The 13,876-nt window shown below is 43.7% G+C and overlaps 1 protein-coding gene across 1 annotated transcript in view; it reads right to left on the reverse strand.

Moving 5' to 3' along the window:
* Positions 1–13,876, reverse strand: part of LOC310862327 (cadherin-4-like) — a 243,801-nt gene that overhangs the window by 50,683 nt on the left and 179,242 nt on the right. Inside the window, exon 5 of the mRNA XM_083770178.1 lies at positions 8,731–8,928. Coding sequence (XP_083626304.1) covers positions 8,731–8,928 — 198 coding nt within the window. The remainder of the gene's footprint in view (positions 1–8,730; positions 8,929–13,876) is intronic.

Raw genomic sequence — 13,876 nt, forward strand, 5'->3', positions numbered from 1 at the left:
GAGACCTACCAAGGCATCAAGGAGTGTCATAAGAATGCAGGGGAATAAAGTCATATATCTGAACCATTGTGTGTATAGAATACAATATAGAGGAATAACTGTGCTTTGTGCTGTACTTTGAAAGACAAACAATATATGCCTCATTTCTTTTTTTGTTTGTATTGCACTGTACATACTATTATTGAAAATGTAATATAACAGCTGGTCGTTAAAAAATAAGTTCTACTTTCAATGAACAGAGGAGCAAACACAAAACATTTACTGTTGACCATTATCTAAACTAGCCCGTTGGGAATGATACCCATTGGGAACGCTCTCGTTATGCAATACCCGTTGCACCAATTACCAGAGTACTTAGTGAACTACCAATTACCAGAGTACTTAGTGAACTACCAATTACCAAAGTACTTAGTGAACTACCAATTACCAGAGTACTTAGTGAACTAGCTCTGGTCCATAGCTCTAATACGCGCATTAGAGCTATGTTACTCTCAACTTCCGCCGCTCGCATGAATGCAGACCAGCCTCTACTCTTTGGCATAAATAAAAATAAAGTTTTTGCTACTCACCAAAACAAAGGCGAGTTGTGTCATTAGAAAGCCTACTTTCCTTAGTGGACGCACTCTGAGCCCCCCACCACACGTATAAACTGTACTTTTTGGCCAAAAGTGGATTTTGTTTCCACCGGGAAAAAAATATTTTTAGTTACACCGCTGCGCCCTCTACTGATATTGCCCAGAGAACTGCCTCATAGAGAATATTTTTCCTCCGGTGAAAACAAATCCCTTTCTGGCCAAAAAGTACCGTTTATACGTGTGGTGGGGGGCTCAGAGTGCGTCCACTAAGGAAAGTATAGGCTTTCTAATGACACAACCCGCCTTTGTTTTGGTGAGTAGCAAAAACGTTCTTTTTATTTACGCCTAAGAGGAGAGGCTGGTCTGATTTCGATTTGAGATTAAAAAAAAAAAATATCCCACGATTTTGTAACCCAGTTTTCTTTTCACCCAGTGCCAATTATCTAATGTAATCCTGGGCGCTACACTTCCTCTGCCAACCTGGGGGGGGCAGCGGACTGACCTCATGCCTCCTTCTATGCATGAGGAGTCCAAGCTGCTTCTTTTCACCTGACAGGGAGGAATTTCCCCAGCCGGACGTAGTGCGTGGAAGGGACACGTTATTCCGACCAGTTCCTTTCCCCTCCATCAGGCGGGAGGTAGTTTTAGAGACCATGATTACTGCATGTTTTTGTGAGGGTACCTACCCTAGGGGACACGGGGAGAACATGCAAACTCCACACAGAAAGGCCCTTTCGCCAACCCCGCCTCGGGTATGGGCACTGATGCGGAGGAGGGAACACGGCGCCAGTGCCCACAGCGTCCCGAGCGGGAATCGAACCCAGGACCTTCTAGCTGTGAGGCGACAGCACTACCAACTGTGCCACCGTGACCCTTCGATTTGAGATTTAAAACGGAAAGTCCCTTAGCCTTACTGCGCAGGGCAGAATCGTAGAAGCAGTAGAAGGCTATGGACCAGAGCTAGAGTGAACTACCAATTACCGGAGTATAAGTTATTAGCCTATTAAGGCTGCTTAGAAGCACAATTTTGACAGAATAAAAGGCGTATTCAAAGACATATTTGACGTGTATTTAATGATGGCCGGGCGGGTTGTGAAAAATGATGCAGTGGCGTGGGCGGGCTGGAGAGAGTCAAATTATGAATGCATGTGGGATCAATTAATTACCAGCTGCTGCCTGCTGCCAGTCGGCTAGAGGCAAAAAGTGTGTGGTTGCCTAGAGACGAGGCAGCCAATCAGGATGATAGGTTGTAAGTACCAATGAGAAACATAGGTCTCAACTACAGCAAGTGGGCGCGAAAGCACCGCAGAGAGAACATTGACCAGCTGTGCTTACACAGCAGCTGGTAAAAACCCTGACCCGCACATTACTACAGCATGAGGTACAATGTACAGCACTCCTCATCCATATAAAAACCCTGACCCGCACATCACTATAGCATGAGGTACAATGTACAGCACTGTACAGCACTCCTCATCCATATAAAATGCTTGTACTGTGTGTACCTGCCTAACAAAACATGCAACACTGCATGTGTTAGTAATACTAGTAATAATAGACTGTATGTTCTCAACATTAAATGATTTGTCGTATAGAAGATACTGTACTTGCAATCTACTGTACCATTTATAAAGCATTCTGTACGGTTTGAGATCCAAATGAGATCCATGCAATCCACTGTACATTTGTAAAGTATTCCATATGGTTTCCTCGTGGCAGAGGTTTGGATTGGATTGTGGATCGCGTCCTTAAACACTTCCAAACATTGTTGTTTTTTCCCCTTGTGGGCTTCTCCCTCTCTATTCAAAAAACAAGATGGAGGCCCGTACTTGGCTAAGCTCAGTCCTCTCTTTGTTCATGGATAAAACAGAGAAAGCAAACAAACAAAATCCCCAAACAATACATGAACAAAGGCAATGGTGCGGCACACGCACTGCAGGCTCTGTTTACTCCCTGTGTAGCAGACGCTATTTCTGTGTGTGTGTGTGTGTGTATGTGTATGTGTATGTGTGTGTGTGTGTGTGTGTGTGTGTGTGTGTGTGTGTGTGTGTGTGTGTGTGTGTGTGTGCGCGCGCGCGTGCGTTTATGCACAGTGAAGGCATACAAACATGTGTAACTGCATGACAATCATTAGATGTATGACGTAAGCGTACATACGATTACCTGCATACTCATTTGCATGCACAGGTGCAGTATGGACTTGCATATAATAGTCATCTGCATGCACAGGTGCAGTATGGACTTGCATATAATAGTCATCTGCATGCACAGGTGCAGTATGGACTTGCATATAATAGTCATCTGCATGCACAGGTGCAGTATGGACTTGCATATAATAGTCATCTGCATGCACAGGTGCAGTATGGACTTGCATATAATAGTCATCTGCATGCACAGGTGCAGTATGGACTTGCATATCGTTGCTGTCGGGAGGAAACCTCATAACTCCATTTTTGAGGTTTTTGATATTTTTTATTCATAAATCGATGCTACTGAACACCCTTTACGTCTGTGTGTTGTTATGAACATATTGCACCAATGGAACGTATTAAAAAGCACTTCTGAAATAACCTCTTAACTCAATTTGATCCTCAAACTGTCAGTATAGGAACAATGCTCTGTGGGGGCACTGACAGCTCAGCCTCAGAGCCGCACGGAAGATAAACAAAAACAATGACAGTTTGTGTGTGTGTGTGTGTGTGTGTGTGTGTGTGTGTGATATAGTTAATCAAACTTGGAGATCCATTGTCAGTGGAGTTAAGAGGTTTTTCTGTCATTGATAAGAACTATCAATGACAGAGAAAACCACCTAATTCCACTTGAGCTGTATTCGGGTAAAGTGGTGATAATATAATGACATATGCAAGTATCTGATAATATACAAAGTCACAATACCAACTTTGATGAGGAAGTATTGCTTTGTTTAAAAAACATTAGGTTTTCTTCAATTTCTGAAAAATTTAAAAGGAGTTTTTCCTGAAAAATGAAGATTTTGGAGTTAAGAGGTTTCCTCCCGACAGCAGACATATAATACTCATCTGCAATTTCTGCATGCACAGCACAGGTGCAGTACAGACTTGCATAACTCATACAGTACATACATGCATGGTTGTGAGAGCACATGTACATTTATAAGTGTTTCTGTGTGCATGCAACATCTACCGCAATAACCTGTATTCGTTGCTGTCCGGAAGAAACCACCTAACTCCAATAAATCAATGCTATTGAACACCCTTTACGTCTGTGTGTTGATTAAAAAAACACTGAACCAATGGAAATAATTAAAAAGTGCTTTGGCAAAAACCTCCCAACTCCACTTGAGCTGGATTTTTCACTCCAAAAAGAAATTGTAGTTAGATGGTTTCTTCCAGACAGAAGAGATATACTGTACGTTAACATGTACAGTATATTGTCGCTACGTGAGATACATTCAATGTGCCTTGACTGTGTGTGCATCTACTGCAGTACAGTACCTGCTTGCGTGTGCATGTTGTAGTGTGAAAGGGGCAGACCAGAGCGATGCCATGCTGCTGTTGGCAGAGTTGACGCTGGCAGATGCCAGAAGGCTTCATTCCATTCAGGGGACGAGGCCATGAAAACCACTTCTCTATAGAAAGTCTACTGCACCAGACACTAATACTGCCCTTTCTCTAACACTCCATCTTTACCTCCCCCCTCCTACTATATTTATAGGCCTACTTCTCCCCCCCCCCCCCCCCCCCTCCCCTAGGCCTTTCTTTGTCCCAATCAAATTCTTCAAATGCAATAGTCTCCAACTCAACTGGCGTGCACAGTTGGTTGCTCTCTGTTCTGTTGTTCTTTTGGACTGTGTCTCTCATGTCCCTGTGTTGTTGTTGTAGTTGAGTTTGTCAGCGGAGCAGAGCAGTCATTAATCACTGGTAAGCGTACGCACAGAGAGAACAGACACCTCGGGAAGTGCCGGTGGGGGAGGTTTTTCCACACGTCTGGAAACTGCTTTTTTGAACTCCAGAGGGATTCTGTTAAAATAATGGAGGTGCTGTACTGTAGCATGGTAAGGTAAACACACACACACACACACACACACACACACACACACACACACACAGTCCGGCTGTATACAGGAAGTGAACGTCACTGCGCAAAACCGCCCTAGGATCGCTGAAGAGGGAAAGGCCAAGCCAAAAAGAAAAAAGAAGAAAAATAAATCAGCAATCCGGTTTGATATCAATAATAAAGCTTATCTGACGGAACGTTCCGCCAATAGCGGTTGCCACTCCAGCAGTTAATTTGTTAATGTGCTGTACATAAAACAATAAGTGAAGGAAAGGACTATTACTGTCGGCTATTACTGTCAATAAAATGCACTGTATTTATTGAGAGATACAGGGATCATACGTTATTGGAAGATTATCACACTCCGTGTTACAGGAGTGGGAGCCCTGGACATTTGCATATAGACAAAATAGATCTACTCAACATTCAACGCAATAGTTCCTGACAAGCTCGACACCAAGCACCCAGATACTGGACTTCTTGTTGAGCTGTCATTGAGCGGTGAAGCACTATACTTCCAAAGCACTGACTCTCAACATAGGTTCCCCTCTGGGCTGTGTGCTGAACCCTATCCTCTACTCCCTGTAAACAGTTCCTGAGAAGGTGGTTCAGATGATAGAGACAAGCTACAGCCAGATTCGAGCCAAGGTTCAAACCCATAACGGCATCGGTGACACCAAAGACTTTGAGATCCTATAGTGGGTGTCCTACAGGGTGACATTCTGGCCCCCTTCCTGTTCATCATAGCGATGGACCATGCCCTGCAAATCGCAAGCAAAGGCAGAAAAGAAGCGCTGGGGTTCAATCAGAGGAAGTCATGGCGAGTACACCCCATCATGATTACTGACCTCGACTACGCAGATGACAATGCCCTACCTAGTCTCAGATACAGCAGAGAAAGGAAGGGAACTACAACTGGCAGTAGACAGGGTGCAGGAAGATTGGCCTCAAGCTCAATGTCAAGAAAACATAAGTACTGACAGTTAACATGCCACTGCGGACGGGACAGTCCTCGAGGCAGTCGAGGACTTCAAATATCTCTGTGCCGGGAGCCCTGGACTGATTCAACGGAACAAGACCTGAAGGCCAGAGTGAGAGAATCAGAGAGTCAGTACTGCTGTATGGGGTATTGAGACATGGAACCTCACAGCACAACAGGAAAGGGCCCTGAAATGGATATGGAAAATGCTACGAATGTGAATATAGGTCTGTATTTACCAGAGCAAAAATAAATAAATGGATGCTTCTCTTCTGCTGTGAATCAATTGAAGGTTTCAAAAAAAGCCTTGAGAAATCAATGTATCTCACATGCTATTGACGGCTGTTTGGCACCAAAAAGAGGAAGACTAGACAGAGCACCTGATTTGTTCTGAATAATTACTCTCTGTACTGTACTCTACTTTCCTTTTCCATCTTTTGGATGGAGCCAGTGGAGCCAGAGCCATTTCTCTCCGGAACTGGCTCTCATTCCTGTTCCGCCTTCCATCAGCTTTTGGTCTCCAGGATGTTGAAGTGCTGCTCCACTCATCCCCATCTGCTGTTGAGGCCGGTATCACTACATGCCCTCGTTCTACAGTCTGGAGTGTATAGTCAGTCCAACACCAGGCCTTATACGGCACAGTAAATCTATAGCACATCACAACTACGGGAAGCTACATACAGAGGCTATACTACTGGCAATACTTTTTGTTGCAGATTGTTGTTTAAAATAAATCACACCCGTGTGAAGTGAGGGGCGCTCTTGTCATTATACATCATCATACATCATTTGACCTAATTTCTCCTTTCATTGTCAAAGGCAACTATGAGACGTGTGGGGACAAGATTTAGCAGACATTTTACCTAATTTCTCCTTTCATTGTCAAATATTGGCAAATATTGAGTCGTGTGGGGACAAAAGCTGTATATATGGGAGGGGCTAGCGCCCCTAAAAAGAAACACACCCGTGTGAAGTGAGGGCCGCTCTTATCATCGTACATCATCATCGCCGACTTTTTACTGACAGTTGAGAGTTGAAAGCCTCCTAAATGTACAACATATCAATGTTTGTGTTACGCAATGTTTGTGTTTACACTATGATTGTCCATTCATTGTCAAAGGGAATTTAAAGGGAGAAAGGAGAGAGAGAGAGAGAGAGAGAGAGAGAGAGAGAGAGAGAGAGAGAGCGCGTGCACGGTTCTTCAACATACTTAATAAGGCTGGATTCAGACTTTAATAAATTTACGTTCACCACATGTCACCAGAACAACTATAAAAAAAATCTGAAATAATAGTAGAATAATTATGTAATAAACAATCATCAATGAAGCAAAGCGCAGACAGTGGAGACATTTCCAACAAACCTTAGAACACACGCTCACCTCTGAGGCTGTGTATGAATCAGTGCCTGGATAATGGTAGTATCCTAGTCTGCCTCTGTCAGTTAGCAATGACGTTGACATTAAGAGTCCAGTGTAAATGATGATGAATAATCAAGCCATGTTTTTAGAACCTTTACAAAGTGGTGAGAGCATGTTTGAGTCTGAAGTGTGCTTTTTTTTTTAAATAATATTCAAACAAACAAACAACAATGCTTTGTCCTCCACTGAAATTAGGAAACAGAATTAAAAACTAGAAAAACACATGAGCTTCAACAAGATCCAATGCAATGTGTGAAACATTTCGGGAATGTCGTGATTAGCAGTCAAATTGTTAAGAAGTCATCTTTTAGCCCAAATCAAGAGTTAAAAACTTTCCACTTTCAACTCTTTTGTTCGATGATGTTTAACTTGTTTCACTGTTGTTACACAAAGAAAAATAAACATATTAAACAGAAAAGTTGACTAGCACCTCCCCAGGCATTTCAGACAAGGATTGGAACTAAAGTGCTTCTTCTCTTACACTGTTGAAAACCCCAAAGTGAAAAAAATAAAAATAACAAAAACAAAAAAAATCTGAAAGCTAGATCCTACAGATAAAGAGACGCGTGAGGAAGGAGGGAGCGTGAAATGAACCATCAGTCTCTCAGAGTGATGTTCTTTGATGAATTATCGCACACACCGTGAGCTAGAATTTCAAGGTTCTGTGAAACAAACAAAGCTTTCTGTTGTGACAGAATCTCTGAATTTTAAGCACTGCAGAGCGTCAGCACTGCGACCAGGCATTCCCACAAACGTTCATTCATATTCATGAATGTTTTTCAGGCAGATTTTTACAATGTGAACTTCTAACCCCCTTCCCTTCTTTATATTTATATTTTATGTATCATGAAACTAGAAGTTGTTGTGGAGGTGTCATTTGTTTCAATAGTAGTCACACGTGTTTCCACCATACACTGCATCCAGTGCAATACTAAATGAGAACAGCTGGATTATGTAGGCCTAAGTACAGACGCACGCGCGCGCACGCACGCATGCATGCATGCGCACACGCACGCACACACTATAGAAATGAGGGTGGTGTGTGAGCAGACTGAGCACAGTACAACATTGAGGCGTATGCAATCCTAGAAAGTGTCATAAGCCCATTCTTCACATGGTCATGGTGAAAACAGGGCTGTACAGATCTGTGATTTATGAAGCCTTTTTACAAGACCTCGAAGGAGATGAACTCTCTGGTTTGATTCTGGCCAAAGAACAGCAGAATTTCATTCCTCTTATCAGAGCGCTGCCTTTTACCAAGTAAAGATTGTGACAAATTGCATTGCTTGAAAAAATAAATAAAAGCCATAAACATATCATTGAACTTTGGGTTCACATTCTATTTGGTCCGACAAGGGAACAATTGCATGCATAAAGGAGCAGAAATAATCATTTTACTGCATGAAACCAGTGGATCCAACACCGTCCGTGGGAGAGATTAGACTCACAAGGGCTGCTTAGCCGACCGCTCTCTCTCTCTCTCTCTCTCTCTCTCTCTCTCTCTCTCTCTCTCTCTCTCTCTCTCTGCAGAAGCTTCTTGTCCAATCAATACCGTTCTAATTCTGGAAGACGTCTGCAGTTAATCACATCAGAACATAACATAATTACTTGCACGGTTTGTCCTAATGACCAATGGCAACCTGCATCCTATATGCTTGTGCGCTCAACAAACCCAGAGCTGTAAATTAAGCATGTGTCAGCAAATGAATTCTGTCACTTACGCTGACGAGCATCTGCGGGAACGGTCCTCGAGAGTTTTCCGGCACGTTGACTGGTGGAATCACCCAGTCCCTCTTCTGCCTGCGCAGGCCCTTGGAGCCACTCAGGACGGGCCTCGGGAACAGGATGACCGTAGCAGGGGATCCAAAAGTCTCTTTCTTGTCTTTCCTCTCAGCAACTTTGCCCTCATCTTCAGTGACCTGCACAACAGCACAGAAGAAAATGAGTTTGCATTATATAAATAGCATAGCAGAGAGACAGAAAACTGGGGGCAGAAAGGTATAATTATAATGTTATTCCAATGTGCATATATATATTTTTTCCCGCTGGGTATATATTCTTATCCAGCACCTGGCTCTTTGGTTTTGGATGTGCTCACACACTGACATGATGATGGTGATGGCATACAGCAAATAAATATATGCACACATAAATATGAAAAGGGGTCGGAAAAGTCGCAGAGACCTTGTCATTTCACAGCTGGCTGTAAAAAGCCTGTTAACAGTGTATATGACTGAGCTGCAATTTATAGTTCCATTAACCAGACTGATCAAGCTGAACAACCCGCACGCGCACGCGCGCACGCACACACACACACACACACACACACACACACACACACACACACACACACACACACACACACACACACACACACACAGGCAGATAGAGACATGACAACCACAAACCGGTCTCTGTGAATGATGCTCAGTCCCTTTAAATGTCCTCGTGTGAACCCACAGAGGTTGTCTATCAGTGTCCCAATAATCAATCAGAATCATGAATTCATTACGAGGTCCCATCATAGCCTCATAATCGTATACATCCTGATTCCAAATCAGCCTGTGTTAAGTGAGTTCCCTATGATGTGAATAATTATGATGCAGGAAAAAGAAAGAAGGAAACAATAACATAATCTACAGAAATCTGAACCACTGAATATAAAAATGAAAAATGAGATGCAGACACGCTAGCTCTCTTCATGTACATGACTTATGGATTGACATATGTACTGTATATCAAGGTTATATTGTGCCTCAAGTCTCAAGACTGCTCTTTAACCATCTGCTGGGTGTCCCAGGGGCTGTGGAGGATGTGTGCTGGATATCTAACTGATCCAAAGGTTACATCTGAATTGACATGCTGTGACGATACTCCTCAGAGACTAAGTTTACCAACATATCTCAGGGTTACCAAAGCATGATGCGACTACAGTACATACTGTAGCTCTGGCTGTACATCCGTCGTAGCCCTGCTCCCTATACTGCATCTGCAACACACTCTCTCTCCACTTCCACAGTGTTATTGTTTCCATCGCTCTCCCCTCCCGGTTGGCGGGTCCTGACAGCTTGTCTCCATAACAGCTATTCATCAAGTGCTGGGATGTGTTCGCTGAATGGAGACTACAGCACTGAGCTTTAACACACACTTCCCCCAACAGGTTCCACCAAATCACCTCTCAGCATTAACAAGACATTTATTTAGATTTTATTATCAGTATTTATCAGTCCTGTACTAGGGGGAATTCAGTTTTCAGATTCACCCAGCTGATGGTGGCTCTGTGTGCGTGCATGCGTGCGTGTGTGCGTGAGTGTGTGTGTGTTGGAGGGGGATCATCAAGGCCTCATGGTGGTGCTGTAAGAGGTTGCTTCACATTTTGGCCTATAACTCTTGAACTGTAGGTCAAACACTATCAAAATTGTCCACTTGATTCCTTGGATCGTAATGCAACTCCCAACACAGACCCCGTCCATTTGTAGCCATTTCGGGTTTTCTTCACTTTTTCTTCACACTTTCACGATACTAGGTTCATGAAACGATTTCTTCACAGTGTTTTCTTTCACGATTTTCTTTCTTTCACGAAACGTGAAAGAAAATCGTGAATCGTGATTGTCTTTCACGATTACACAATTTTCTTTCTTTCGAATCGTACGGTGACTGAGTTGAGTGAATCGTTACATGCCATAGCCTTAAGAGGTATCATTTCATATATTACCAAATGGCTATGATTGACTTCCAAAGCCGGCCTGGCAGAGAACTACGCTCAGAGGAGCTCACTCTATTTTTCAGTATCTACCCTGTGCTTCTAACTGCTGTTCTGCCTTTGGCAACTGAATTTGCCCCACAGCATCTCTCTATCCACAGATATACAAATAAACGTTCCTCTACATACATGTTACTAAGTTCTCCTGGAGCATTCAATCCTGCAGTGCAGCATCAACTGCAGCTGATACTCTGCCTATGCCAGGATGTTGTGAAGAGGATGACTGACATTGTCCAAAATGGCCTGAAGCTTATTCCATGTAAGTCTCTCCACAACAGTCCCCAGTGAGTCCAGCCTCCTTTCAAGCGCTGAGCCAGCCTTCTTCACCAGCTTGTCCAGCTGTTTATCATTCATGTCAGTCAAACTGCCTCGCCAGCAGACATAGAAGAGGACACTTGCCCTGCCTATGTGCAGCATTTTACTGCACATTTCAAAGGACCTACTCGAAAGAAAAATAACCGGCTCTGCCCCTTTCTGTAGAAGGCACCTGTCTTCCCAAACAAGTTTCACCGGTTCAATTGACGATATTCAGAAATCTTGCCAGCAAGGTGCTAACTAGGTGCAACTTCCCATTGACAGCTCATTCATCCAGACAGAAAAGTCCTATCTAATTGTATTAAACAACGTAAAACTCACCAACATTGCACACTGTACAGAAATCTTGAATTATCCTCTTTCAATCTGTAAAGCTTTTGTTTCACTCAGGTGACCCAGCCGGGGTGATCAAGTCCCGACTTACGTCCCAGTAGCTACCCTCAATCAGTCCCATTATAAAAACCAGGCCAACACAATCCGTTACTCCGGAACTACTCTGCCAGGACTGGGAGAACCAGATTCTGGCACGGAAGGACAAGGGACAGCCATTGATCAGGTGCAGTCCTACAAATACCTGGGAGTCCATCTGGATGAGAAACTGGACTGGGCTCTGAACACTGAGGCTGTGTATAAGAAGACACAGAGTAGGATCTTCTTTTTGAGGAGGCTCGGGTCATTCGACGTGTGCAGCAGAATGCTGCACATGTTCTACCAGTCGGCAGTGGCAAGTGTCCTTTTTTATGCTGCAGTGTGCTGGGGAGGCAGTGTGATGGACAAGGACGCTAAGAGGCTGAACAAGCTGGTGAAGAAAGCCGGCTCAGTACTGGGCGAGAGGCCGGACTCACTGGAGTCTGTTGTTGAGCGGTGCACCAACACCAAGATGCAGGCCATAATGGACAATGTGAGCCATCCGCTCCACAGTATCCTTGTGGGCCAGAAAAGCAACCGCAGGGATCTGTTCCGTTCAGTGCCGTGCAACACAAACCGGTTCAAGATAACTTTTGTACCAACAGCTATTAGGCTCTTCAATTCGAAGGCCAGCCGCTAGGTCTATGAACTGGACTGAGGTTTTTTAGATTTGAGTTATTTATGGGCCTGAGTGCAATAACAAAGGATTTTTAATCATCCCCACTGTCACCTTTTAAATGCTTTTTAATGCCTTTTATGTTTATTCCCGCTTAGTCTTTAACATGTGTCCCCCTGCTTTTGTGATGTGTTTTTTAACTAACATACCTGTACGAGCTTTGGGATAACCTGAATTTCCCCTTGGGGATCAATAAAGTATCTATCTATCTATCTATCTATCTAGGCTCTGTGGGTTGACTCCTGGCCGGGCCCCTTCTACATCTCACCAGGTCCACTCCTGCTCTCCCCAGGCCCAGGACCTCTGCGTTGCACCAGACTCCCAGCACCAGGCACTTCATTCAGGAGTGGTGGATTATAATGGCCCTCCTAAAGGCCTCACAGAGGGTTTTTTGGGCTTCCTCCTCACGGAGGACACAGGCTGGGGCGCTAACCCATACTGCTCACCCCGGGTTGTTTATGAAACAAACAGCTTTTCGTACAGCTGTAATGTTGCCGAGTTTGACGTTGTTTAATACAATCAGATCAGATCAATGGGAAGTTGCACATAGTTAGCACCTTGCTGGCAAGATGGCCTTGGTCTGAATATTGTCAATTGGGGTTCAGGTTCATCTTAAAAACAAAAGTCAGAACCAATGAAGACCTCTAGTCTGCACTCTCACTCCTCAAATGTTGACTGTTTGAAGAGGGTCTTGGACCTGTGGAAAACCATCACCATTTCCTTTGTCTTGGAGGTGTTCAAATAACTCCATCAGCTGAAGGCCATCGCCACACTTCAGACCAGCAAATTGTACCCACTGCAGGGAGTTTGTTAAATTGAGGATGGTAGTGGTCATGGTGTAAATAATCGTAGGCTGGGTCACATTAATATTACTGTAAGCTGTTGTTACACAGAGCAGAGAAAGGGAGATGCAAGACTGCAGTGTAGAAAAAATAAAACAATTGCACTTTACTTACTTTGTCTAGAAGAGATAACCAAACTGTTTGATTCAGGACTGCACTCTCTTCCAATATGCATGTACGAATGTACGTGACGTGTGCAACTGTGCATGTACGTGTGCGTGCTTGTGTGTGCGTAAAACTACAGTATAAGAAAAGCCCAGGTTGGTGGATTCAGGGGAATATGAGTGAAGGCTTGAATCACCATATATTTACATATAATTTAAATAAGTCAATGTTTTTTATACCACTTCCAATATTTCATTTTACCGTAGCCCTATCCAACATAATGTTTCTCTGTAATAATGCATGGCTGTAACATGCGAGGTCAAAAATAATAACAAAGAGAAAAGCAAAAGAGTCAGGAGAAAAGGACGGCTGTTGGAGGACAAAGTTCAGAGGTGTTGTGCATTGCCTGCTTTGATCCACACGGTGCAGAATGAAATGTGCTTGTCTTTTGTCTCTCTGTGTGTTATATGTCCTCTCAGCGCATGGGCTGTACCTAACAGTACACAAACACTTACTTTAAAAGCAGAATCTCTTCATGGCCTTCAGAGAGAAAGGCTTTTAAGGCTATATTTAAAGGAAATGTGCCTGCAGAGAAAATCTAGCATACGGTGCCAGAATGTGTGCGTGCGTGCGTGCGTGTGTGTGTGTGTGTGTGTGTGTGACTGTGTGTGTGTGTGTGTGTGTGTGTGTGTGTGTGTGTGTGTGTGTGTGTGTACTGTGCATGCAACGTTTCAGACATCAGGTACAGTAGCTCCAAT

Source organism: Protomyctophum parallelum, assembly GCF_964188405.1.
Source record: "Protomyctophum parallelum genome assembly, chromosome: 7".
Lineage (NCBI taxonomy): Eukaryota > Metazoa > Chordata > Actinopteri > Myctophiformes > Myctophidae > Protomyctophum > Protomyctophum parallelum.